At 53.6% G+C, this 27,891-nt stretch overlaps 2 protein-coding genes across 4 annotated transcripts in view; one reads left to right on the forward strand and one right to left on the reverse strand.

Moving 5' to 3' along the window:
- VPS37C (VPS37C subunit of ESCRT-I) overlaps window positions 1-790 on the reverse strand; it is a 28,626-nt gene extending 27,836 nt beyond the window's left edge. The window contains exon 1 of one of the 2 annotated variants that reach the window (XM_045485433.1): window positions 685-790. The gene's annotated coding sequence lies outside the window, so the exon portion shown is untranslated. The remainder of the gene's footprint in view (window positions 1-684) is intronic. The other variant, XM_045485434.1, reaches the window with a different exon arrangement.
- On the forward strand, window positions 784-27,891 carry LOC123601779 (pregnancy-associated glycoprotein-like). Of its 2 annotated transcripts, XM_045485431.1 has the most exons (11): window positions 784-880; window positions 2,449-2,642; window positions 4,605-4,764; window positions 21,297-21,459; window positions 22,317-22,434; window positions 22,521-22,639; window positions 23,445-23,644; window positions 25,851-25,967; window positions 26,867-27,011; window positions 27,103-27,201; window positions 27,558-27,891. In XM_045485431.1, exons 4-11 carry the CDS (start codon window positions 21,322-21,324, stop codon window positions 27,708-27,710), a joined length of 1,089 nt encoding a protein of 362 aa, XP_045341387.1. In that variant the 5' UTR covers window positions 784-880; window positions 2,449-2,642; window positions 4,605-4,764; window positions 21,297-21,321; the 3' UTR covers window positions 27,711-27,891. The 2 variants fall into 2 exon arrangements, with proteins under 2 accessions (XP_045341387.1, XP_045341386.1); XM_045485430.1 differs by lacking the exons at window positions 784-880; window positions 2,449-2,642; window positions 4,605-4,764 and adding an exon at window positions 19,780-20,208.

Raw genomic sequence — 27,891 nt, forward strand, 5'->3', positions numbered from 1 at the left:
ATACCACTGCCATCTGTACCCAAGAACCAGACACGTACTGGAGAAAGTTAGACAGATAGATATATAGAGATATATAAATAATGTACGTACACGTATAAAATACACACACACACACACCAATGCCTTTCTACCCAGCAGGTCCAGGGGTAAGGTTTGGTCAGGGACGCTGGAAAAAAAAGGTAACAACAGACTAAAGGCTGAAAGCTCTGGTTCTTTCCCTGCGCTGGGGAAAGGGCACAGGCGGGGAGTCACAGACCAGGATCACTGCGACCCTACTCTGCCACCGGCCTCCCGTTCGACCTCTGGCAAGTCCGATCCCACTCTGAGGCCTGCTTTCCCATCTGTATAATGGGCAAACGGACTCCAACGTCACTAGAACTATGACCAACAAGATGCTCAAATATGGAATGGGGGGTGGGGGATGGAGGGTGGCGGTGAGGGGGTGGGGTGGGGCGGGGCCAGACGCTCCACCTGCAGGGGGAAGGGAGGGGAGGGCGCAAGGGGCAGGGGCGCCGGCCTCCCTCCCTTCCGCTGCGAGGGGCAGGGGCGCCGGCGGTAGTCACGCGCCCTTCGCGCCCAATCACCGGCGTCTGCCAGGACGAGGCGGACAGGCGGGGGCGCGCCAGGAGCCACTGCCAGCGCCACCCCTTTCCCCGTCCTCGCCCCTCCCCGGGTCCCGCTCACCTGCCCCGGCCACCGCAGCCGCCGCCGCCGCCACAGCCGCCGCGGGTTAAACCACGGCCCGCGCCCACACTTCCGGGGCCCGCAGGCCCGCCCCCTCCCGCCGGATGTGACACCCTTCCAACGTCCGGGGCTGGGAGCGGGGTCCACGCCGCTGTCCCGCACCACGCTGGGAGACCCGCGGGCCCGAGTCACCACGGTAGCGCCCCACCCCGCCCCCCTCCCCAGCACCCACACACACACACACACACACACACACACACACACACACACACACACACGCTCAGCCACCCCGGGCCACACCCACGGGCGTCCTCGCGAGACCCCTCCCGCGAGCGGCGGACGCCCGGCCACGCCCCCCGCAGGCCTCCGCCCCGCCCCTGGAAGGGGACCGCCCATTGGGCGGAGACCCGGCCGCCCAGGGCGAGTGCGCCTGCGCGGGTTTCCCGCGGTTCCTCTGGTGGCCGAGACCAGGGCTCTTCTGTTTTACCCGGTTTGGCCTTGGGCAGGCTGCTCTAAGCGGCCGAAAGGGGCCCGAGAAGAAAGGAGTGGAATCCCAGCACCTAGGGAACGACTTAGGTGGTCTGAGCTCGGACTAAGGGGCCCCCAAGCCAACCACACGCCCACGGCCCTGACACCAGTCAGCTCCAGGCCGGGAGTGACCACAGACCTGTGTCCCTGGCAGAGAGCAGTGCCTGTCAGTCTGGAACTGACTGGCGGGTTTTTCAAAACAACTTTGAGTAGTTTCCCAAGTAACCTGTTTCCCAAGGCCCGAGATTGCACTTATAGCCCATTCTGTGTGCGTAGCGCTTGACAGACGTCCTTATACAACCTCACGTGCCCAGAATCCCCAGACCGATGACCTGGGAAGAAAAACCCTGATGCTAGCTGGTGCTCTCTTCCCTGGGCACCGTGTACTAAACGACCAGACCTGGGGGTGAACCTCATTTCCTGTTTGGCTTCTCAGCGGGGTCCATGATTGAAGCTTTGTAAAAAAAAAAAAGGGATCCCAGGAGGAGAGCTTCTTAGACCAAGGAAACCGTACCACCCAAAATTGGCCACCATATTAGGTGTGGAATTAAGACCATCGTTGCTAGTGGTAGAAATCCAACTCTAGGCCACCATCTGCAAAATGGGAATTATTGGGTCACATAACTATAAAGTCCAGGAGCTCGATAGCACCAGGCACAGCAGTATTCAAGGTCCCATCCTTACTTGTCTCTGTTCTTTCTTTTGGGATATCAAAATTCCTTTCAGCAGAGAGTCTCAAAACTTCGATTTCAAATTATAGAGAGAATGGATCTGATTGGCTATGGTAATCGCCATTGTCCCCATTGGGCAGAGCCTCCTTCCTCTTTCTTGCCACCTCGTAGGCTGCCAGGTAGCAGATGGATTAAGGACCCTTGGGCCAGGTGACCACGCAGTGATCACCTCTAGAGGGCAGAAGGGACGGTGAGGAAGATAGTCTCAGCTACTGACTTGCGTGAGGGATACCACGGTTGGTTTTTGCAAACATCTCACTTTGAACACAATGTCAGAGCGGTTCCCCTTTACAGCGCCGTCAGACGGCTGGGGTGACACTGTTTTCCGAGGGGTCGGGAGGACCGAGGCAGATGACCTTAGCTTTGTGTCATAAGCCTTTTGTGCTATATAGTTTTTAATCTTGTGCATATGTTACTTTGGTGGTAAAAAATTAGAAAACACTAGAATGGATTAGCTTGAGTTTATGTTTAGCAAGCCTTTCACCCACTGGTACTGTGTTGGCAGGTGAAATCCAGACGTGATGCCTGGAGCTAGAGTAGCCATCTTGAGCTGTGAGGTGACCGGGGAATGGAGGCCATACTTGGAGGCACAACAAAGCAGAAGGACCCTGAGCCCTGACGCCATGGAGCGTCAAGACCCTGCTGGATACTCACGTCTGGACTTCCACAGGAGAGGGAAATGGAAATAGACCACCCTGGGTAAGCCACTCTCGTTTCGGGTTTGCTGTCACTCGTGCCCTTCAGGTTTTAGACTCCGCTTCTGGAAAGCCCCTCTTGTACCCCCAAGGCTGGGTAAGTGCCCCCTTGTACGTTCTTCAAACACCCCACACCCTTTCCTTTCTCAGCATTTGCTACATTTTTCTGTAATGGACCGTTCGCTCCCTCCGGAGAGTAATTTCTGTAAGGATGGGCAGGAACTATTTTATACATCATCTTCTGCGAATGCTAGAAACTCCTGAAGCAATGACAGTAATAACCTGTGAATGTGACAGACACAATGATTCTATCCAGGGGAAATGACAAACTGCTCTATACTTTCCCCATCAAGTAGGTCGTTGCCAAGTCATCCAGGTGTGGGGTGGGGGGGGGGGGAAGGCTGAATTAGCAAAGATAGAGAATTAGAGCAAAGGAGGGAGGGAGAAAGGGAGGGAGGGAGGAAAACGTGGCGACTCATCTGAGGCAGGTGGCCCCGGAAGAGGGTGCTCTTCCTACCTCGTTTCCTCCTGTTTTCCACTTCTGACTCTTTTCAGCTTCCCCAGGCTCAAGCCCACCCCGTTCGGTCCTGGTGTCCTATCGCTGGCACATATGTCCCTTATACCGTGCCTCAGTTACATCCAATTTCATTCATATTTCACAGTGAGCCTGATACATGCAAAAGAGAGGGAGAGAGAGAGAGAGAGTGCGCGAGAGCAAGAGAAGACAGCTCCGTATTCTTCTCCCATTCTGTCAATCCACATACATTCACTGCTAAGGACTGCAGACACAGGGGGGTCTGGGTGGCTCAGTCGGTTAAGCGTCCGACTTCGGCTCAGATCACGATCTCACGGTTCGCAAGTTCGAGCCCCACGTTGGACCCTGTGCTGACAGCTCGAAGCCCAGAGCCTGCTTTGAATTCTGTGTCTCCCTCTCTCTCTACCCCTCCCCTACTCTCTCTCTCTCTCAAAAATAAATATATTTTGGGATGAGCACTGGGTGTTGTATGGAAACCAATCTGACAATAAATTCCATATTAAAATCAATAAATAAATAAACAAACAAACATTAAAAAGAGTTAGCACTACAGAGACAATGGTGAACAGACACCATCTCCAGCCTCGGGGAAGTTACATTTTTGGTGGGAATTTGAGAGGACCAGGAGATCTCTCTTCCCCAAGATATCTCCGTCCTTCAGATGATCTTCATCCAGCACAAAAAAATATTCAAGTCCAGACATTCCCTGTGTTTCCTCTCTACCCCCTCCTACCAAGGGTGGGTGGGTTGGTTGGACTCCACTTGGATCTCCTTATGCTGGTTGACTGGATGGAGAAGTGATGTAAGCAGAAGTGAGGAAAGCAGAACAGGTAGGTCCGGACGAAGAAGGTGTTTGAGAGGCCGAGGTATTGTGGGGGCGAGGATTCGGGACCCGGTTGGAAAAGCAATTTTTGAAGGAAGCTTTGCCGCCTGGCACGCATAATCCCCAATTCGGGCTTCAGGAGATCTTCGGTGAAGACTCCGTCTTTTTTTTTTTTTTTTTTTTTTTCCTGGATTTGCAAGTCAGAATGGTCTGGCTGGTTTCTCACTCGGACTCTTTCCTCCTGGCGCCCACTCGGTGCTCAGCAGATCCGGCTCTACCCCCCCAGAAAGGAGTCGTGTCTCCAAGGCAGGGGCTGGTAGCTGCCTACAGCGTTACCCCGTCTCTCGTTTTCCTTTAAAAATAGAGTAGGGGCGCCTGGACGGCCCGGTCGGTAAAGGGTCCAACCGACTCTTGGTTTTGGCTCAGGCCGTGATCTCGCGGTTTGTGAGTTCGAGCCCCGCGTCAGGCTCTGTGCTGACAGCATGGAGCCTGCTTGGGATTCTCTCTCTCTCCCCTTACTACTCTCTCTCTCTCTCTCTCTCAAAATAAGTAAGTACACTTAAAAAAAAAAGTGTCTAAAATAAAATAGAGTATATTTTATTGTACAGCAATGTGTCCAGTAGCTAAAAGGACAAACCAACCAACAAAAACCCCTGCATTTCCCAACCGCCCTTGCTGCCAGTTATGATGGTGACTTTGTGTAACAAGCAGAAGGATTGCGAGGAATTACTTGGAAGGCTGCTTTAAGGGAGCCGAGTCAGCTGGGAGGTGAGTCCTTTTGCCTTGTCACCTTCTTAACTGCTGCCTTGATTTCATATGTGATGGCTAGAATTCTTCTAGCTGTGTTGGACCATGAGGTGTCCTAGAAAATGGAAACCATTCAAACTCTGGATGGCCTACCTCCAGACTGGTTTGAGTGGGAGGGGGAAAAAAAATCAAGTTTTATCTTGTTACGGTTATTTTAGGTTTCTTGCCACGTGTACCCAAACTTGAACCTGATCTGGTTATCATTAATACAGTACACGTTCATTAGTATTCTGTGGGGTTTGGTAAATGAATTTATATTTTACAAGTTTCTTTATGATCTTGTTACATTTATGCAGAAACCATATATATACGAATATATATATACTGATGCACCCTTGTGCCAATGCAAAATTGTGATTAGAAACATGCCTTCTTAAAGGTTTGGGATTTTTTTTTTCTTTTCATTTTTTTCGCCCTTGGTTTCCTGACTTATTAACAGCCTAGCATATATCCTCTCGTACGATCTCATCCAAAGCTGTATCTACTGGCCAAAAGAGGCTGAGGGGCAGGGTGGGGAGAGCTAAAAAAGAGTAAAGTATAGGCACGTGAATGAAGGGTGGTGACCATTATTGCTCGTCATAAATATTCTAGCCAGGTCACATTACCCGCCCCCCTCCAGCCCCCACCCCAGGTTTGCCATGACTATGGAATTTTCTTTGGCCACCGCGGTGTGCACAATATGTCACTTCCAGGTAGAAGCCTTCGCGAAGCAGGGTCCTGTTTGCCACGCATCCCCTTCCCTTGCATCAAGAGGGCATGACTGTGATGAGCAGGGTCCCCTGCTAACCCGTGTCACATGTGAGCGCGTGATAAATCTTAGTTGTGTTGACCCGCTGAGATCTGGGGGTTGTATGTCTTCACAGTGTAACAGCTTATCTGCACTGAAACAGGAGGGCTTAACAGGGATGTTGTCTCCTTCTTCCTTTAATGATCAAACCCCGAGTCTAGGGCCACCTAGACGAAAAGACTAAAGAGGACGTACATTTCCTAACCTGTCTTTCACCTAAAAGGACTCCTGTGACTTCATTTCGCCAGTGAGATATGAGTGGAAATAATATTTACAACTTCTGGCTGTGTCCTTTAAGGAACAGGGCATGTCCTGCTTCCCCTTGTCTACTTCCTGCTAGCCAGGATGCAGATGTGATGACAGGCGCTGGAGCAGCCACATCAGACCAAGAGGTAAATATCACGTGTTGAAGGTGGCACAGCAACAAGAAAGAATTTGAGTCCCCATCACTGGGGAGCCACCTGGAGCACTGCACCGGAGAGAAATGAAATTGTATTTTATTTAAGCCTTGGTTATGTAGGCCTGGGTTATGGAAGTTGAGCCTGTAACCTAGTACCCAACCCCTGTGTTAGCCTTACTTGGACAACAGAGTGTGAAGAATAGAAACCGTATCTCTTTCCATGGACTTATGAACATGTGAGATCCCTGCCCTCCAGAACATGTGGTCTAGCAGGGATATCAGAAATTCAAGAAAGGGCTGGGGCGCCTGGGTGGCGCAGTCGGTTAAGCGTCCGACTTCAGCCAGGTCACGATCTCGCGGTCCGTGAGTTCGAGCCCCGCGTCAGGCTCTGGGCTGATGGCTCAGAGCCTGGAGCCTGTTTCCGATTCTGTGTCTCCCTCTCTCTCTGCCCCTCCCCCGTTCATGCTCTGTCTCTCTCTGTCCCAAAAATAAATAAACGTTGAAAAAAAAAAAAATTAAAAAAAAAAAAAAAAGAAAAGAAATTCAAGAAAGGGCAAAGCCACATGGCAGAGAAAACTTCAGGGCGCTCTAGGAACACATAGGAGGGAAACTTAAATAAGTCAAGGTCCTGGTGGGTTGCCTGAAGAAGATCGTCTTAGGTCTTCTTAGGTCAGCCTCCCCAGAAGTAGCCCCAAAGATGAGGTGTCATGTATAAGGAATTTCTTTCAAAGTTGCTCTCAGAGAAACCAGTGAAGGACCAGGGGAAGGCAGGACAGGGAAGGGACAAGCCTGTTTCCACGGGGAACTCTGAAAGGTTAAGTCTCACCTCGAAAATGCCCAACCCAGGGGCGCCTGGGTGGCTCAGTGGGTTGAGCGTCCGACTTCGGGTCAGGTCATGATCTCGCAGTTTGTGAGTTCGAGCCCTGCGTCGGGCTCTGTGCTGACAGCTCAGAGCCCGGAGCCTGCTTCGGATTCTGTGTCTCCTTCTCTCTCTGCCCCTCTCTCCCACTCGTGCTCTATCTCTCTCTCTCTCTCTCAAAAATAAATAAACATTAAAAAAAAAAAAGTTTTTTTTTAAGAAAAAAGAAAATGCCCATCCGAAGGCAGGGGAGCTCCCCGCAGCCATCTGAGGGCCACCCTGTGCCCGCGGAGCCGCTGTAATAGATTCTCCAACGCCAAGTCGCAGGTGCCACTAGAAACAAAAGCACACCAAAGCCAGGGAAGATGCAACCTCAGACAACGTCCACGTGCTCTACACCCCCTCCGCTCTCGCCAGCATCGGATCCAGAATCCCACCAAGGGGGGGTGGGGACGCCTGGGTGACTCAGTCGGCTGAGCGTCCAACTTGGGCTCAGGTCGTGATCTCACAGTGTGTGGGTCGGAGCCCCCCATCGGGCTCTGCGCTGACATCTCGGAGCCTGGAGCCTGCTTGGGATTCTGTGTCTCCCCTCCCCCTCTGCCCCTCCCCTGCTTGTGCACTCACTCGCACGCTCTCTCGCTCTCTCTCTCTCAAAAATAAATACATAAACAAAATAAATAGGAAAAAAAATAAAAAAGAATCCCACCGAGGGGAAGAGCCCCTTCTAGACTCCAGAGCGAGCCATTCCGGGGAACCAGGGAGGGGCCATCAGCTGGAGTGTGTATCACCTCAGCATTTAAATCCCCACCTTCCCCTATACGCACATTCATACACACTGACATACTCGCTCATTTATACACTGTTTCTCACACACCCACACACACCCACGCGCCAGTTTTTTAAGAGCAGGAAGCAGGGAATGGGAATGGCCACTGAGGAAGTGCTCAGTGAGACAGGCTGGGCTCTGTCTCCAGCTTGGGACCCCCAAGAACTGTGAGCCTCGGGTCCCGTCACAGCTGCTCATACTTCCATCCTTGCTGGCCACCCGATGGGCCACGATGAGGCCCCAGGAAGTCAAACACGGCTCCCCGGGCCCCGGGACCGGGACCGGCTGGTGACAGAATAAAAGGACAGCCTCTTGGGGCACCCGGGTGGGTGGCTCAGTGGGTTAAGCATCTGGCTCTTGATTTGGGCCCAGGTCGTGATCTCACGGTTCAGGAGTTCGGGCCTCCCATCGGGCTCCGCGCTGACAGTGTGGAGCCTGCTTGGGATTCTCTCTCTCCCTCTCTCCCTCTCTCTCTGCCCACCCCCTCTCAAAATGAATACATAAACTTAAAAAAAAAAAAAAAAAAAAAAAAGGACAGCCTTTTCTCCAGGCAGCAGACCCCACCAGAGAGGGGATCAGGCAGCCTTGGGCCCGGAGGCCCACAAAGCAGCCTAATCCTCCCAGGCAGGCCGTCCCAGAGCCAACATCACACAGCTAGTGAGAGTCTGATTCCGGCCTCAGGCGTGAGCCTCACAACGCCTCTGAGTTCCAATTCATTTTGTCACTCAGTGACTTCCGTCTGGGCTGGCCTGGGCCAAGGCCTTTCTGTTCTCTGGGCCTTGATTCCTGCCCCTGCAAAGCCAGGGATGGAACCAGATGGACCCTCAGTCATGACGTTCCACTAAGAGACAGCTCCTTCTTAACCCCCGAGTCCCAGACAGGCTCCCCACATATGGCAGTGTAACCGGCATAGATCTGCATCCAAAGAACATAACCGACTTCATGTAATACACAGCACCTGGCAACGGTCTAAGCACCTACACATATTCATGCATGTGGCTCTTTTAGGATTGGTGATGAACCCATCACATTGGTGATGAAGGATGGTGAACGTGACGCACAGGAAGAGGAGATAACTTGTCCGAGGTCACACAGCTTGTCAAGGCCACGCTCGGATGTGAGCCGAGTCCCTCTGGCTCCGGCATTGCGTTCTCAGGCGCCGTGCTCGGCTCCCCCTCATTTTGTAAAACAGCGTCTCACACATCCTTCGATTTCTCAAGTTCGGTCTTCTCTCCCTTCCAGGCCACGCTTCCTCCCCCTCCGTGGAATCCAGTGAGATCCGCACACCCGTGTGGTGTCAGAAAAAAGTGGGGGTGGGGTCTAGAAACACAGCTCGCCCTCTGTCTCTGGGCAGGTCACACAGGGCCCCCCCCCTGCCCCGGACGAGGGCCAGTCCCACGGGGTCCTGCCAGCTCCTCTCAAGGCCACATGCGCAGCAATCAGACCTCGGCACCCCCCCTACCTTCGATCAGAAATTCTGCCCCCTTCCCGCAGAGCTGAGCGGGAGGAGAACCAGCCCCCCCGGGGGACACCCCCGTGTCCCCCAGAGACGACTGCTCCTCTGTCCACCCTGCCCCCCGCACCGCTGGGTGCTCTCGTTTAACTTCCAAACACTTGGCTGCGGTGGGAGTTCTTTCGGGGCAGAGCTCCTGTCCTACCGCCGCGAGAACAGGAAGGAAATTCACATTTCCAAATATTACGCCAGCTCCTTTCCGTGCAAAGTGCTTGGCAAATAGCTTAAGTGACAACGAGAAGTTGATAACAGAAGTGGTTCTAAAACTCAAGCGAAATCTGCCTTCCCCACAGTTTAAACTTTGTCCCGTTCTGCTGTGAAAATTCGCCACAGAGGAGGCCTAGTCGCTTGGTTCTGAGAAAACCTTTTAGATCTGAGGTTGGTCCTTCCGCCTCACGGGAGTCTGGAATCTCCAGGGTAAACAGCCCCCCAGGATGTCTGTGGCCTCTCCCTCTTTCCCATCACCCCCCACTACGCCCCTCCCCGTGACCTGTCCACACGCCCGCCCCCACCCGTTTCCACAGCCCCCCTCTTTCCTCTCTTGCAGCCTCTTCGTGTTCCAGCCTCCCGTTCCTTTTTACTCCTTTGCTTTCCACGGCCTAACATCGACTCACCTACTCAGCGCTGCCCATTGTACACAAGATAAAAATTCCACGCTCCTGAACACGGCATTCAAGGCCCACCCATGACCTGGTCTTTGCTCTTTCCCACGTCAGCCCGTGTGTTATTAGGGCTGTCCTCCAGATTTTTCGAATCTTCATTCTACACGCATGCTGGATTACACTTCCACCGTGGTCCCTTAAATTCAGGGCGGCCACGTGACTTGTTCAGACCAATGAAATTTGAGCAGTAGTGGCGCACGTCACTCCCGGCAAACGTTGTGACGGCCACCGTTGCGAGCCAACACCTGTCCTCACCATGACAACCAGTGGCACTGCAGATGGCGAAGTCTCCAACCATCTGCGTCCCAGAGGGGTGACATCTCCAGTCACAGGGCCTGTGATGGACAGACAGGAAGAGCGAGAAAGACACATGATTTTTCAGGTGGCCGTTGCTTGCTGCTGTCCATTCTTTTTTTTTTTTTTTTAATATTTAAAACAAATGTTTTCAACGTTTATTTATTTTTGAGAGCGAGACAGAGGGTGAGCGGGGGAGGGGCAGAGAGAGAGGGAGACACAGAATCCGAAGCAGGTTCCAGGCTCCAAGCTGTCTGCACAGAGGCCGACACGGGGCTCGAACTCACGGACTCTGAGATGGTGACCTGACCCGAAGTTAGACTTGTAACCGACTGAGCCACCCAGGCGCCCCTGTTGCTGTCTATTCTGACTGATAGCATGTGTCACTCGGGCCTATGACCCTCGCAATTCCACCTCGCCAGGTGACTGACAATCCCTTGAGCTCACTGGGAGGCTGGTGATGCCTTCATTGATGTTCTCTGCTCCCTATGCCCATATGCCCATCTTCTCATCCATTCACCCTCCATGCAGTTCCCCCACCAGGAAGCCTTCTTCACTTTCCACCCAAGGCCACTGAAGGGAAGAAAAAACTCTCCTCTACCCTCAAGGTCTTCAAGCCCGACTAAGAACTCAATTGACATGAGGCAGATTAACAGGAGAAAAAAACCAAAAGTTTTATTACAAGCACGCAGAAACCCAATCATGAAATTGAGATCCAAAGAAATCTCAAGGCAAGTTTTCCCACCTTTTAGACAAAGAGGCCATAAATCTGTGAGGAATGAACACAGGACAGAGAAAACTTAACCTGGGGAGCTTCAGTTAGGAATCCTAAACAGAATTTGAGCCAGGGTAGTAAATTAGGAAGAAATGAACAAGGGTTGTTTATATATAGTCTTCTTGGAGCTGAATGTCCCATCTCTGGTGATAAGGATCTCTTTAGGTCCTAGATGGAACTTGCAGTCTGGTGGATCTGGGTTCAAATCTTGGCTCTCCTACTCACCAGCCATATCTCCTGAAGGGAGTACCTGACTCTTCTGAGCCTCAGTTTCCTCATTTGTAAATCGGGGACAATCTCGGCCTCACAGGGCATCCATGAAAAGCACGTGGCAAAACATATCCGGTGTCTCTGGGGTCCCTTGAATGAGTCAGGCTCTGTGCCTGGGAAACCGGAGCGGCCAGGGAAGGTCTCACCGAGGAAGGGACAGTTGAGGTGGTGGCTGAACGTGGAGAAGGAGACAGCCATGCAAAGGCCTGGGAGAAGAACATTCCAAACAACGGAACTGCGATCGCAAAGGCCCAAGGTAACCAAATTCAATAAATGGCTGCTTTCCCAGCTCCGGTCTTCCTTCCACACTGCAGGGGACACCTCGGCCACAGATCGCCCAGCGTGACCTCATCACCTACCTCACTTGCAAGTTACCAGCAATGAGCGGTCACCCTCCTCCCCAGCACCTCCGAGGCTGCGTGCATCCTGAGGCAGGACGATCAGGGAGATAGTGCAAAGTTTGCTGCAGGCCTCGGGCCGTGTGGATAAGCTGTTTATCTCCAGGGGCACAGCAGATGTCACGGCTACCACCACCGACTCTGGCTCTCTCGGTTTGCTTGTCCTCCTGGGCAGAACCTCCAGCACACCGACAGGGCCAAGAGGAAAGAAAACGCTCTGGTCTGATCTTCCCCTGTGTGATCGCAGGGCCGCCCGAGGTGGCTGTGCCCTCGGCCGATCTGGTCCCTCCATTCCTTCTCCAAAGATGGCCGTGGGGCATCGGCATCAGCTCCTGACCCTGAGGCCCGGGCGCTGGAACTCAACCCGCAAGCAGTTGAGATCCAGGTAATGCCCAGCCTGTCCTTATGGGTCTGCCCTTTTCCTCCATCCGGATCCACACAGCAAAGTCCCCAGAGAGTGAGAGTGGTTTCATTCCCCATCAAGGCCTTCAAAGCTCCAAGGTCTTTCTTTCTTTTTTTTTTTTTTAATGTTTATTTATTTTTGAGACAGAGAGAGAGAGAGACAGAGCACGAGCAGGGGAGGGGCAGAGATGGAGGGAGACCCAGAATCTGAAGCAGGCTCTGCGCTCCAAGCCATCAGCACAGATCCCGATGCAGGGCTCGAACCCACGAACTGTGAGATCATGACCTGAGCCGAAGTCGGACGCTCAACCGACTGAGCCACCCAGGCGCCCCCAAAGTCTTTCTTGAGCATAGACAAGCTCCTTGAATGCAGGCTTGTCTGAGCCTCCTGACTTGGCTAGGCGTTCCCTAAAGAATGAATAAGACATCGGCTCTAAGTTGCCAAAGGCTGAGCAGAGGAGGCTCAGTGTCTAAATTCAGGCCAGTGCCAGGCAATCCCGGGATTGCATGAACGAGGAAGGGGAGCCGTGGGGCTCGGCCTGAGTCAGAGGCTGTCTGTGTGACTGCCTTCTGGTGCCACTCCAGCTGGGGCCGTGCCCACTGTGCCCGGCACCTGGGAGAGCCAGCTCCCAACATCGTCCTCCTGCTGTCCCCAGAGGCGGGTCTGGTGACGGAAGCAGGCCAGACTTGAGAAGAAAGGGGAAGGACTTCGGCCCCGGCAGCCGAGGACCTCCGAGAGTCACCCACGGAGGCGACGCAGTGGATGCCATTGAGCGTTCTCTGAGCTGTCCCCGCTCCGCGCCCTCCCAGCCTGAGGACCAGACGTCTGGAGTCCCAGCGCTTCGCTAACTTTTCTTTGGTGAGTCACACTCCCCAGGCCCCAGTTGCTTCATCTCAAGGATGAAGAGATTGGACTTTTTCAAGGACAGCAGACGGTCCAGACCGCACGCCAGTGCCGGTTAGCGTGACAAGTGGCTGAGGGGTGCGTGTTGCCCAGGACTGCCCGGCGGGGTCCGCCCTGGACTCCAGGTGGGCAGGGGCAGACCAGGTGCCATGATGTAACTGCCACCCCTGAGCCGGAGGACCTTTGGGCCCTGCCCGGCAGAACATTCTGCCGCTCGGAATCTGTGGGCTGAGATCAGGTGGTTAAAACACAGATGTTACCGACGGGGAAGGTTGCGGCTTCTTCAACAGAAACCCCAGCTTAGGCTGATGAATCATCTCTCCTAAAGGAATAAATACCGATAAAAGGACTCTGGGTACAAGACCTGCCAGGAAGGAGAGCTCCATCAGATAATATTTTAAATGCTTTGCATGGCCTGCCCTTTCGCAGTCTGGCTTGAGATGATGCCGCCAGCAAGGGAGCAATCGAGGGGCCGCTGGCTGGGGCTGTGCCTCCTTCCCGTGGCTCACCAGCAGCGAGGATGGCTCTATGTCACCTCCACATCCGGAGCTGGAATTCTGGCAGATAGGATGCCACCTCCCGCATGTTTACGGGGAGACCCGCTGGGGCTGGACCAGGGGCAGGTACCATTCCTTGCCCGGGGCTTCTTCCACACCCCGGTCCCTCCCGGGCCTTGCCCAAGCTGCCCTCCCTCCTCTTCCAAAGCTCCACACCCCCTCACCCTCGGCCTCCCTCCTTGGCTCCCGCCCTACCCAGGCCTGTCCCTCACCTTGCAGACGGCACTGAAGATGAGTCCAGGGAGGGGGATGCCCGGTTGGTTTTTTCTAAAAATGCGCTCATCCACATCCGGGCCTTCATGGCTCCTCAGAATCTCCAGCTGGATGGTCAGGCAGCCCCGGGGTGGGGGTGGGGGTTGGGGGGCAGTTCCCAGGGGAAGAGCTAAAGGAGAAGCAGCTCCCAGTGACCCAGTCAGAGGGGGCCGGCTCAAGTCTGCTCTTCTTGGGTCCATCGGGGTAACACTAAAGGCAGAAACCTCAAAATGTAAGGGTTATGTGGGGGGGTTGGTTGTTTTTTAATTTTTTTAAATTAATTTATTTATTTGGAGAGAGACAGCATGAGCCAGGGAGCAGGAGAGAGAGGGACAGAGAGAAAGAGAGAGAGTCCCCAGCAGGCTCCAGACGGTCAGCACAGAGCCTGCCACAGGGCTCGAACTCACAAACCGTGAGAGCATGACCTGAGCCCAAATCAAGAGTCAGATGCTTAGCTGACTGAGTGGACCCTGTTTGGGATTCTGTCCCCCTCTCTCTGTCCCTCCCCTGCTTGCTCTCTATCTCTCTCTCAAATAAAAGGAACCTTTAAAAAAATTGTTTGAAAAAAAATTAAAAAAATAAACCTCCCTCCCTCCCCACCAGCCCCCCTCCAAATACCATCATGTTGGGCATTAGGCTCCAACATGGGAATTTGAGGGACAGGGAGGGGGACACAATTCACCCCATGGCAATTACACACATCTTTGTTTTATCTAGACCCTCGTTTTAAAATTTTTGGTTATTCATTCATTTTTGCTGGTGTATTTTAAGGCACAGATTACCATTTCACTTTAAGACTTTATTGTACATCTCTAAGAGGTAAGGATATTTTTTTAACGTTTATTTATTTTTGAGACAGAGAGAGACAGAGCATGAACGGGGGAGGGTCAGAGAGAGGGAGACACAGAATCTGAAACAGGCTCCAGGCTCTGAGCTGTCAGCACAGAGCCTGACGCGGGGCTCGAACTCACGGACCGCGAGATCACGACCTGAGCCGAAGTCGGCCGCTTAACCGACTGAGCCACCCAGGCGCCTCAAGATTTTTTAAATATATATAACCACAATGCTGTTTTATCCCAAACCACAGTACCAATAACTTTCATATCGTCTAATGTCCAGTCCATCCTCGAATTTCCCTCGTACTCTCAAAATGCCTTTTTTCAACAATTTTTTTAAAGCTTATTCATTTTGAGAGAGAGCCCACAAGCCTGAGTGGGAGAGGGGCGGAGAGCGAGGGAGAGAGAGCATCCCAAGCAGGCTCCGTGTTGTCAGCACAGAGCCGGATGTGGGACTTGAACTCACAAACCGTGAGATCACGACCTGAGTCAAAATCAAGAGTTGAACGCTTGACCGACTGAGCCACCCAGGCGCCCCTCTCACAATGCCTTTCAACGGCTTACTGATATGAATTCGGGATCGGGATAGAAAGGACGTACACATGCATTGCATTTGGTTGTCGTCTCTTAAGACTTCGAATAAATAATAGTGTCTCCCCTTTGTGTGCTTCCCCCAGATCCATTGTTTTATCAGGGGCTGCAAAGCAGCGTTTTTTTCACTCTACCATTCCTTCTGAATTTAATTTCTAGGATGCTTCAGTAAAGAAGAACTTGCCTTTGCCAATTATTTGTAGTTACCTGAAATATACTTCACTCAGACAAAAATAGCGTAAATATCGATGATTATTTCCCTTTCTCCATCAATGATCAGACTAACGAGTCGGTGCCCTAGCAATGCCCCGTGGTGACAAATTAGATGCCGTATAATATCCTACGGAACTCATGACTTTTTGTATATTTGATTTGTTTCGATCAAGTTGAGGCGATGCATAAAGCGTCCCACTTTTGGCCAGCGGAAACCTCTTCCTATTGATTCCTGAACCGTTGGACAGGATTTCTGTGATCTTTGGAGGCTCCCAACCTTCTGGACCTTCGAGACAATCCTAGGCTCACCCTGTGCATTTCTTGGCCCAGCCCTGGAATCGGCCATCTCTTCAAGAATCCCTGAGCCTCTAATAAGTAGTAAATGGTATCTGGAGGCCACAGGCTGGGCCCCAGGGCAGTCTCTGCCATCAGGTTATCACTGCTCCCAGGCTTTTCACCTGCCAGAGCCGGGAAATACAGCTGATCCTTGAACAACATGGGTTTGAACCACACGGGTCCACTTAAACTCCACTGGAGTCTTTCCAATACATACAGTGCAGGACTGCAAGTGTATTTTCTCTCCCTTATGATCTTCTTAGTAACACATTCTTTCCTGGAGCTTACTGTATCCTAAGAATACAGGATATGATACGTATAACGTACAAAACATGTGTGAATCGGCTGTTTATGTTCCCAGTGAGGCTTCTGGTCAACAGTAGGCTATTCGTAGTGAAGTTTTAGGGGAGTCAGAAGTTACATGTGGGTTTTCGACAGCCTGGGGAGAGGGGGTCAGCGCCCCTAAACCCCACATTATTTTTTTTTTAATTTTTTTTTTCAACGTTTATTTATTTTTGGGACAGAGAGAGACAGAGCATGAACGGGGGAGGGGCAGAGAGAAAGGGAGACACAGAATCGGAAACAGGCTCCAGGCTCTGAGCCATCAGCCCAGAGCCTGACGCGGGGCTCGAACTCACGGACCGCGAGATCGTGACCTGGCTGAAGTCGGACGCTTAACCGACTGCGCCACCCAGGCGCCCCAAACCCCACATTATTCACAGGCCCACTGTACATATTTAGTTAGAGAAAGAAAAATAATTAATTGGTACAAACTGAGACTTCCAATTCAAGCTGTCACCAACCTGAGGACCGTTGTGTTCATTTGCCACAGTTTATCCTCCACGCGGGGGGGACGTCTTTTCGGTTGAGGGATTCTGTGGAACATGTACATGGTTGCAAAGCCACACAAGAGAACAAGAAAAAATGTCACTTCTGACCCTGCCTTTCCCTGTTAGGAACTGTGCTCATTAGTTTTGAGTTTCTTCTTCCACGGATGCTTAGTAAAAGTAGGCATATATGTGTAAAAACAAACAAACAAACAATATACCCTTGAGATTTCACCCATCCCTTTCTTTTTTCCATCTGCATTAGACCCCGTCGTGCGGCCACCTTGCAGCTCGTATCCCCGCTCCCCTTGACCGTCACTTTGGGAGTGCTGCTAATTTTTTGCTTTTGCAAATAGTACCTGTAGCTTATGAGTACATCTTCCTTAAAAAAACAAAATCACGGCCCCGAGGGCATCACGTAGGCCAAGTCCCCAGTGGAGGCTTAATGCATAATCTCACTGCAGTTTCAACCTCCCCCAGAAATGTGGTCTTAACCGGTTAGTCAGGAATTCTCTGATGGGCCCTCTGGATCCCTTAAAGGAAGGTAAGGCGATCTTCATGATAAGACCCCTTAGTTTCCCCTCGAGGGAAAGCAGGCTTGCCTAGTACAATCTTTTTCTTTTGCTGGTAATTTTCTCGCCCCACCCGACTTGTAGGAAAAGTCTCCATTTCATACAGCTCCTCAGGGGCTCCCCTCTCTTTGCTTAGACAGGATGCTGCCCGATCCATGAATTGTATAGCCAATTAGATCTTTAAATTTTACTCGGTTGAATTGACAGGTTGAAAAAGCCTGTAAGAGGCTTTTTGCCAATGTATCTTTGGGTGAGAGTCCTAGAAGTGGAATCGCTACATTAAAAAGGGGCATGTGTCGGGACGCCTGGGGGGCTCAGTAGGTAAAGTGTCCTACTTGGGCTCAGGTCACGATCTCGCGGTTCGTCGGTTCGAGCCCCGCGTCGGGCTCTGTGCTGACAGCTCGGAGCCTGGAGCCTGCTTCGGATTCTGTGTCTCCCTCTCTCTCTCAAAATTAAATAAACATTTAAACAAATTTAAAAATTAACAAGGGGCCCCCGCTCCATCTACTACCCAAGCCTGGGGACCAGGCCAGCATCCCACTGTTCTACTCAAGGGCCAGCCCTGGACAGATCTCACAGAGCAACCAACACCAGCATCCTGGCAGTCCTACAGGAGCTGGAAAATTCCATTCCCTTCTCTTTGGCTGGAATAACACCAGTTTAATTGGGCAGCCCTGTTCATCTCAGGCTAAGCAGAAGCTTTTTTTTGCTTTCTTTGATTGACAAACTTAAAACTTAATTATTCCTTTGTGTGTTGGCTTGGCAGACAAAATGTTTCAAGGCATGAATCCTCTTGGGAAATTAAGTCAGGTGCTCAGCATACGGAGGTTACTGGTAAGTTTGTTGGCTCATCTGACCCTGGTGGTCCTTCTTTACAGATGCTAGGTATTCCAAAAGATATAAAAATGCTGATTGGGAGGGACGCACGCACCCCAATGTTTATAGCCGCTCTATCAACAATATCCAAGGTACAGAAAGAGCCCAAGTGTCCGTTGACTGATGAAGGGATTAAAAGATGTGATACAATGGAATACTACTCAGCGATCAAAAAGAATGAAATCTTGCCATTTGCAACAACATGGATGGAACCGGACTGTATTATACTAAGTGAACTAAGTCAGAGAAAGACAGATGTCATATGATCTCACCCATATGTGGAATTTAAGAAACTCAACAGATAAACACAGGGGAAGGGAAGGAAAAATAAGATAAAAACAGAGAGGGCGGCCAACCACAAGAGACTCTTAACGACAGAGAACCAACTGAGGGTTGCTGGAGGGGCGGTGGGTGGGGGGTGGGCTAAGTGGGTGAGGGGCACTAAGGAGGGCCCCTGCTGGGATGAGCACCGGGTGCATGGAAGTGATGAATCCCTGGGTCCTACTCCTGAAACCCATACTACACGGTATGTTAACGAACTTGAATTTAAATACATCCATTTTTGAAAAGGCAAAGAAAACTAATATGGCGAGGATGCATTCAGTCTCTTATTCATTCAACCAACGTGAACTGAACACCCCTTCAGTCTGTGCTCTACTCCCACCGCTTGGCTAGAAATAAAAACCATAAAAACCTGTGCAGCTTGGGGCGCCTGGGTGGCGCAGTCGGTTAGGCGTCCGACTTCAGCCAGGTCATGATCTCGCGGTCCGTGAGTTCGAGCCCCGCATCAGGCTCTGGGCTGATGGCTCAGAGCCTGGAGCCTGTTTCCGATTCTGTGTCTCCCTCTCTCTGCCCCTCCCCCGTTCATGCTCTGTCTCTCTCTGTCCCAAAAATGAATAAACGTTGAAAAAAAATTAAAAAAAAAAAAACAAAAAAAAAAACCTGTGCAGCCTACAGCCCACAGTTGCTTGAGGCTTGGCTCACACTATGTTCGTGGGTCGTTTTGTTTTTAAGAAAATAGTTGCTCACATTTGAAAGTAAGGATTTCACATAAATATCCAGGCTTCTGACCTCTCTTGAAAACTTGGCCAGGCTGGCATCATCAGCCAGACGTGGCAGCTGCTGGTTGGAACGGGGTAGAGGCTGCCCCCTTGTGGTGGGGCAGGGGATGCGCCGTCCAGCCCTTCCATTCGTTTCCCTCACCTCCTGGATCTTGAGCGTGTGAGCCCTGCCCTAGATGGCAAGCTTCCTGAACACAAGGACCACTTGTGTCTTATTGGACTCTGACTTTCTAGCATCCAGCCCAGACCCCAGCACACGGTGGGTCCTCAGTAAATGTTTGTTTATGAATAAGATCTCTTTGGGATGCACACATCACATTTCTCCTAATATTAAAATGGTGCAGGGGCGCCTGGGTGGCTCAGTCGGTTGAGCGTCTGACTTCGGCTCAGGTCATGATCTCGCGGTTCCTGAGTTCCAGCCCCGAGTCAGGCTCTAGGCTCACAGCTCAGAGCCTGGAGCCTCCTTCGGATTCTGTGTCTCCCACTCTCTCTGCCTCTCCCCCGCTCATGCTCTGTCTCTCTCTCTCGAAAATAAATAAACATTAAAAAAAAAAATTTTTTTTTAATGGTGCAATCATACTATTGCTCTAGCCTAATCTCTGGAGCAGAGAGACATCGTGAGTGCCCTTGGTCTGTGCCATCCCATCACCTCAAGTCACTTGTATGCAGTGTGCTGTCCCTCAGTGTCTTCACTGTGACATTTGACCCCCTAGCAATCTCCTCTCCAAATGAGGCTCCCAGTGCATGTACCTCCAGGACCCTTGGGGGAACTGCAGAAATCAGAAAAGGCAAGCATAACACCTGGCAGTTGTTTTTATCACATCATTAGCAGCACCTTTATCTCCAAGACAGCAAAAGTCCCCACTCTTCGTTAGATCTTGTGGTTTGGGCTTTTTGTTTTTTGTTTTTTGTTTTTCCAGCCAAGCCCCAAGGAAGAGATTACACCAGAAATCTCTGTATTCTGTGAATTTTCTAAATCCCCTCTTCACAAACACTGATGGGCTAAAGATCTTATCGGGGAGGTTTGTATTTCTTACCAGGTCCACTTAGCAGCCCTCGAGGGGACAACTAGGACAGGTCAGAGCACATATAGCAAACAACTTTTGCCGGCCACTGCATGCTCAGAACCCGAGGAGAAAGCATGAAGTGGTTTTGGGTCCTTGGGCTGGTGGCCCTCTCAGAGTGCTTAGTCACGTAAGTACAGGGACTGCAGGTGGCATCAGCTCTCTTTCTGGGCTCTTTCTTGCCGTCTTATTCTCCTGCCCATCCATGGGTAGAGAAGAGAATCTAATCATTCCCAGACTGTCTTAAAGTTCAAGTCTCCCTTTATTGATCAGTAGCTTACCATGTGCACTTTGGGGCCCCGGGTGTCTTGGGGCAGGCCTGCAGGGTTGTACCGCTCCAGGGGTGCCAGTCATACGAGCTATGTGAAAAGGTGCTCCTTGGAATTGCTCAGTGCACAACCTGTGCAACTGCAGGCATGGTTCTGTCTAGGAACAGCATTTCTCCTGCATTTGTCTCTGGGTCTCTTCTCTGCTCTCTCTCCATTTCCACATGTCTATGTCTCTGTTATTCGTCTCTGTCTCTTTGGACGTCTCTGTGAATGCAAAATACTGTATTTTTTTCCATTTTGAGTCCTTCTTGTTTCTCTACCCTCTTCATTTCCCTAATTTATTCCCCACCTCCTCACTTCCTCTGTAACCCCTGTCTTCTGGCTGAGCCCCGGAAAAAGATCAAGGGGGCTACTTGTAGGCCCAGGTTTGCCTCTAACAAGCAGTGTGACCGCAGGCAAGTCGCACACTCCCTGTAAAAAGATGACGACGATTTCTGCTCCACCTGCCTCCCGGGGCTTCTTTGACAAAGACACAGTAAGGTGACAGTAGCAACAGGGATGGCTGCCACTGTCGAGGCCTCCTACCAGTCAGGTGCATCCTAGCCATCCTTTTGCTTGACGCCCAAACATGCTACGTGGGGGGGGGGGGGGGGGTGGATTATTGTCATTCCACCTTTTTGCAGGTGGGGAAAGTGAGGCACAGAACGGCCATATGGCTTACCCCAGATTACACAACAGAACCTGTATCCAAACCTGAGTTTATCGCCTCGGTCTTTCCATCGTGTTTGGGGGGGAGGGGGCCTGTCCTGATAGTAAGAGGACATCGTAAAAACGTTGGGAAAACCCCCGATAGCGTGACAGGCAGCAGAAGATCTGGCAGGGGCAGGGTAACACAGGGCAGGCCGTTGCTGTCTCTCATTTGTGTCTCTTTCCCAATGCTGGCTTCAAGAATCCCTCTGACGAGGGTCAAGTCCATGCGAGAAAACCTCAGGGAGAAAGACAGGCTGAAGGATTTCCTGGAGAACCATCCTTACAACCTGGCCTACAAGTTTGTTGACTCTGTAAATCTGGACCTGGGGATATATTTTGAACCGATGAGGAACTACCTGGATGTGAGTGCGGTGGGGGGGGGGGGGGGGGGAGTGACTCTACAGAGCACACTAGGGCCCCGGCCAAGCGTTGGGGTTCATCTGGAGGTGTGTACAGGGGGCTGGGGCTGGGGCTCCTGCAGGCAGAAACGCTGGGGAGCGGGGACCCCATTCCCAGGGGAGAAGGCACTCCTAACCTCAGCACTTGGCCCGTGGTGACCGGGTCCAGCAGTGACAAGGGGGCAGATAAACATCCATTTCAATGCCAACGATACATCGTTGGGCACCCGTGAACCACGGTGCTTGGCTTGCGGGATTTTGTTCTTTCTGAACTAAGCAAGGCGCTGAGTTATACTTGAAGGGCGAGCCCTATCGGATCAAACGACAAAGCCCACTGTGAACCCAGCCCGACACCCCAGGCAGAGGAAGTTCGGCCTCGACAGCCCCAAGAATGACACCAGGAAAAAAGTTATCGAGCGCCTACCAGTGTGTGAGGTTACTGTTGTTGTTGACAGAGAGTTACTGTCTCTTCTCCAGGGAGGCATAGCCCAGCCTGGAAGACAGACAAAAAGTAAATGAAGGTCCAGTAAAAGGGCCAGCCGCATGGTGTTGTTATACATCTTGAGTTTAGAGGAAGTGGCCTGGGCTGGCCTAGGCGGGCTGCCTGGAGGAGGAAGCACTCAAGCTGGGCCTTGAAAGGCTGGAAAGGATTTAGTGAGCTGCAGGGGACACTGAGGAGCTTTTCAAACAGAGGCACTGGCCTGAGCAGAGGCTGTAAGGTAGATGATTTCAGGAGACCCGGGACACCCAGTGGAGGCAGGCATCCTGGGAGTCAGGGAGGCCCCGGGCCTGCGGTAACCACCCCTTCCCGGCCCCTGCAGCTGGCCTACGTTGGCACCATCAGCATTGGAACGCCCCCGCAGGAGTTCAAGGTCATCTTTGACACCGGCTCGTCTGACTTGTGGGTGCCCTCCATCTACTGCTCTAGCCCTGCCTGCGGTGAGCGCAGCCTTCCGACGCGCGTCCCCACCACCCCGTCCCCGGTCCTCGGCAGACTGACGGACGCTCCCCTCCTGTGTCTGCAGCTAATCACAACGTCTTCAACCCTCTGCGGTCCTCCACCTTCCGGATCTGGGGCCGGCCCATCCACCTCCAGTACGGCTCCGGGACGATGTCAGGATTTCTGGCCTACGACACCGTTCGGGTAACGTGGAAACCGGAGGCTGCGGCAGGCCGGCCGTGGGAGCGATGACTGCTTAGAGGACTAGATGCGGGGTCAGGTGGCAGCAGCACCTGTCTTTCCCAAAGTCCCCCGGCAGCTGGCCGCCTGCCCTGTGGGGCTGCGTCCCTAGGGAGGTATTCTGGACGAAAGGGAGTCCCTTTCCCACTGGGAGGCAGCGCAGGGCTCACACAGGTGGAGGGTGTTAGGGAGGTGGGGGCGGAACTGATACGGGGGGCGGGGTCTGGGTGCAGCCGACAGCTCCGGGCTCCCAGGCAAAAAAGCAGGGGCCACAGGAGTGGGAGTGGCCTGATAAATGGGTCCTTACCCTCGGGGGCCTTTGAGAAGCTAATAAAAACCCTGGACTGCCTCCTCCAAAGCACCTGAACACACACGCACCCCTTGGGCGGACACAGGATCCACAATGAATTGCGAGGGACGCACGCCATTTCTGTCACCGCGTCATAGCAATGCCAATAAGACGGCCACCCTCCTCTCGGTTCCTTTTGTCCTCAAGTGGGAACAGTTTGGTCCCACTTCCAGTCTCGGTTTCCCCGCCTGTGACAAAGGCATGGCGTCACGGGGGAGCAGGTGTGGGTTAAAATCCCCAGCGCCACGCAGACAGAACGTGTGTGTCTGTTCCGGCGTGTCGCGGCCACCTGAGGTCCGCCCAGGGCACGGCCACTCCTCGGACTCCCTCTGCGGTGTTACTGGTATCTCCCTGCCCACGTCCGCCCAGCCCAGCCCCACGTTCCAAATCCGTCCCCGGTAACACCCTCTTCTCCCGCAGTTCGGGGGCCTCGTTGACGTGGCCCAGGCGTTTGGCCTGAGCTTGAGGGAGCCCGGCAAGTTCATGGAATACGCAGTTTTCGACGGCATCCTGGGCCTGGCCTACCCCAGCCTCAGCCTCAGAGGGACGGTCCCTGTCTTCGACAACCTATGGAAGCAGGGTCTCATTTCTCAGGAGCTCTTTGCCTTCTACTTGAGCAAGTAAGTCCGGGCTGGACCGGCCCTTTGTCGAAAAATGGTAGACTATTTGACCCTAACGTTTCTTGAGAGAGAGCCTAGTCCGGGGGTCAGCACACTATGGCCTGGGGGCCGTAGGTGGCCCACCATCTGCTTTTTGTAAATAAAGTTTTATTGGAATACAACCAGGCTCATTTGTTTCCGTCCTGCCCGTGGCTGCCATTGCTCTGCTACGGCAACACCAAGCAATCGCAATAGATACCGTGCGGCCTGCGAAGCCTCAAATAATGACGCTCTGGCCCTTGACGGGAGAGCTTTGCTGACCCCCGCAGTCTAAGTCCCTCATCTGACAGATGGGGAAACCAAGGCTCAGAGAGGAGCTTTGCACAAGGTTGCCCAGGCAGGTACTTGCGGACGGCAGGACTCAATCTCAGCCTGTAGGGTTCTCCCCCATGGTGTGTGGTCAAGTCAGATCTCCGGTCTCCAGTCTCCAGGCTCCGGGCTCCGGGCTCAGTAGCGGGAAAAGCTGAAGTCCCCTGACCGGTTGAGGGTCTGGGAGAGGGTGGGGGCAGGGGAGAAGCCCAGACTCATGAAGGACCCTGTCGACAGACTGTGTCTTCTCCACCCAAGGCTGAGTTTGACCCACAGATGTGTGTAGGGGACAGAGAGTATGGTGGAGGCTGTGGGTTCTAGGGGGGCCTGAGTTCAAACCCCAGAGCTGCTGAACCCCTCTGAGCCTCAGGAGTACGAGAGCCAGCCGAAGGAGAAGATTCATTCAACATGTATTGATTGAGCACCTACTATGGGCTGGTGAAGGAGGCAGCCAAGAAATAAGTACATAAAGAAAGGGAAAAGGTACCTCCGGATGGTAACTGGTTCCGCGGCAGCAACAAAACAAGGTGATAGAACAGACAGCAATGGGCGCGGTTGCAGACGGGCTACGGCAAAGGCCTCTCTGAGCTGAGACCTCTGAGATGGGAGAGAGCCGGGCCGGGGAGACAAAGTTCCAGGCAGAGGAGCACCTGAGCACCACCCGAGCACCAGCAAGGGAGCGGGTGCGGCCGGAGCCCTGGGGGAGGAGGGAGGTGGGAAGGAAGTCTGGCAGAGAGGCAGGGACAAGGCTCCCCTGGGTTGGTTTTTTTTTTTGCGGGGGGGGGGGGGGAGAGAGAGACAAAGCACAAGTGGGGGAAGGGCAGAGAGAGAGGGAGACGCAGACTCCAAAGCAGGCTCCAGGCTCCGAGCTGTGAGCACAGAGCCCGACGTGGGGCTCGAACCCCCCAACCGAGAGATCATGCTCTGAGCCGAAGTTGGACGTTTAACCGACTGAGCCCCCCAGGCGCCCCATGGCTCCCCTGGGGTTTTGCTCTAACGGGGAGCAGAGGCCTCTGGCAGGGGTTAGGCAAGGAAGAGACATGATCCAATTTACAATTTTGGAAGCTCACCCTGGGGGTGCCCCGGAGAATGATGCCGTGGAGCGGAGGCAGGGAGGCCGGGGAAGAGGCTACATACAGCAGCCTCTTTAGGAGAGAGAGGGTGGCGGCTTGGTCCGGGGAGATGGAGGCGGGGGGGGGGGGGGGGGGGTGGGGACGGCGGGAACAGAGCATGAGTCAGGATATACGTTGGCGGAAGAGGCAGCAAGATGTGCCCATAGACTTGCTATGGAAGGAAGGAGAGGGGTCGGCAGAGAAGTTTCCTCCCTCACTAGTATGGTTTGCGTGCTCCCAGGCGCCGCTGCATAATTTGCAGGAACAGTGCAAAACGAAAACGTGAGGGCCCCTGTTTGACAAGCATTGGGAACTTCCAGACAGGGATGGCGGAGATGTGGGGCCTCGCCGAGCACGGGGCCCGTAGCCCACACCCCGGGTGAGCCTGAGCGCTCGAATTTGCTGAAAGATGGCAGGCCAGACCTCTCTGGCCGACGCGTCCTCCGACCACCTATCTGAGGGCTCCGATCGCTCAAGGGGGTCGGCCAAGGGGATGGTCAGAGCCAGCCCTGAAGCCGGACTGTCCGGCTTCGAACCCGGCTTCACCATTTCATCAGCCAGGCTTCAACCTCTCCGTGCCTCAACCTCCCTGTCTGTAAGACAGAGAGCAGAGGATGTGTGGACAAGTGAGCCACGATAAACACAGCCCTCAGACAGTGCTGCTGAGCTTGAGAAAAGCATCCCCCACCCCCCCGCCCTGTTATCTTCCACTCACGATGAGCCCTTCCTTCTCCCTGCCACCTCAGAAAGGACGAGGAGGGCAGTGTGGTGATGTTCGGCGGTGTGGACCACTCCTACTACAGCGGAGACCTCAACTGGGTGCCGGTGTCCAAACGGCTGTACTGGCAGTTATCCATGGACAGGTAGGCCCGGCCCTCGGAGCGCTGCCCCGAGTGATGCCCACGCGGGCACAGGCACCCAGACGCCAGGACACCCGCCGCCCACGGGTCCTCGCAGCCCCACGCCTCCTGGCGAGGTCCTGGCCAGGGAAGAGGGCCCGGGCCCGGATCTGGGAGTGTGAGGCGAGGGGCAAGGGAGGCCCGCCGACGTGGGGAGCCGCACTCTCTCGGGGAAGAAGCAGCGGCTGCAGGTCTGCGCCCGCCTGCTGGGGGGGAGGCTGAGACGGAAAGGGGACCAGAGAGACGTCCGCCAAGGGGAACCTCCATGTTCACTGTGGGGCCCCATCATGAGCCACGCACCAAATACGGGTCTCTCATTGTCCCTCGCTCGCTTCCTCTTCATTCGTTCGTTCGTTCGTTCGTTCAACAAACATGTTGAACAGCTGCTGAGTCCTGGTCTCTTGAGGGAGGCCCTGAGAATAGAACTTGCCCTTCCAGAGCTCACCATCTCACAGGGCAGGTGTACAGGAAACGAGTCACACAAATAAGGAATCACCCCCTTTGATGCATGCCAGAAATGAGGGGAAGTATGCCAAGGTGACCCAGAGAGGAGACCTGACCGAGTGTGGGCGTAAGACTTGCCTGAAGCTGGAAGCTGGAGGATGAGGAGAAATTAGCCCAAGGGAGTTGGGGTGGTTCTAGAAAGGGGCGGCAGCGTATGCAAAGGCCCTGAGGCCCAAGAGAGTTTGGTCCAGTTGCAGACCTGAGGGAAGTCACAGAATGACCGGTCAGCAGGGCAGAACACAGGGAAACAGCCGGCGGGCCTGAGCTGAGGGGGTGTGCGGGAGCAGCCGGGGAGAGGGGGGTAGCGAAGGGAGCCCGCAGAGTCATCCTCCGGCCTGCTTTGTCCCCCTGCCTCCCAGCATCTCCATGAACGGGGAGGTCATTGCTTGTGATGGTGGCTGCCAGGCCATCATTGATACAGGAACCTCGCTGCTGATTGGCCCATCTCACGTTGTCTTCAACATCCAGATGATGATCGGCGCCAACCGGTCCTACAGCGGCGAGGTGAAGGGTCACGCGGCAGGGTCGCCCTAGGGCTCCCCACACGTGGAAGGGTCGGCTGGGCCAACCTCCTCTCCCTCGCTTTCTCTGACAGTACGTAGTTGACTGTGATGCCGCCAACACTCTGCCCGACATCGTCTTCACCATCAACGGCATCGACTACCCGGTGCCAGCCAGTGCCTACATCCAGGAGGTGAGGAGCCCACAACCCCGGGGCCGGTCCTCAGATCCGGGACTTGCAGGAAGGCTGGGGAGCAGCCGGGAGGAAGAGCCCCCCCTGGAGGCCAAGCCGCGTCACTGCAGATGCCGCTGAGTGGCCAGGGAAGGCGAGCGTGGGTCCCCGGGAAGGCTGCCTGCAGGGGCTGAGCTCAGTCGGAAGGAGCCGGTAGGGGTGAGGGGAGAAGGGAAGGCATACTTTGCAGAGGCAACGGCCGGCGCGAGTCAGAAGGAAAGACCCGGCGGACCGTGCGAGCTGCAGACAGTTCTGGTTCCTGCGTGGGCACCGCACTTCCGCCGCTGCTGACTGGTGAGTGTTTCTGTCTCCTCCAGGGTCCTCAGGGCACCTGCTACAGCGGCTTTGACGAGAGCGGAGACAGCTTGTTGGTCTCAGACTCCTGGATCCTGGGCGATGTCTTCCTGAGGTTGTATTTCACTGTCTTCGACCGAGAAAACAACAGGATTGGCCTGGCTCTAGCAGTGTAAACACTGGGGCCAGCTCCAGGAAGCAACCGTGCCCACCCCAAACCCGCGCGCGTGCGCACACACACACACACACCCCCCGCAGTCAGGGCATTCCTGCCCAGGGGCCGGCTTGAACTGTGTCTTCGGCTCTGCAAAGCCCTTCTCCCAGTGGAGAATAAAAGACCTCATTTTCCATGGTGCT

Source organism: Leopardus geoffroyi, chromosome D1 (genome assembly GCF_018350155.1).
Source record: "Leopardus geoffroyi isolate Oge1 chromosome D1, O.geoffroyi_Oge1_pat1.0, whole genome shotgun sequence".
Classification (NCBI taxonomy): Eukaryota; Metazoa; Chordata; class Mammalia; order Carnivora; family Felidae; genus Leopardus; species Leopardus geoffroyi.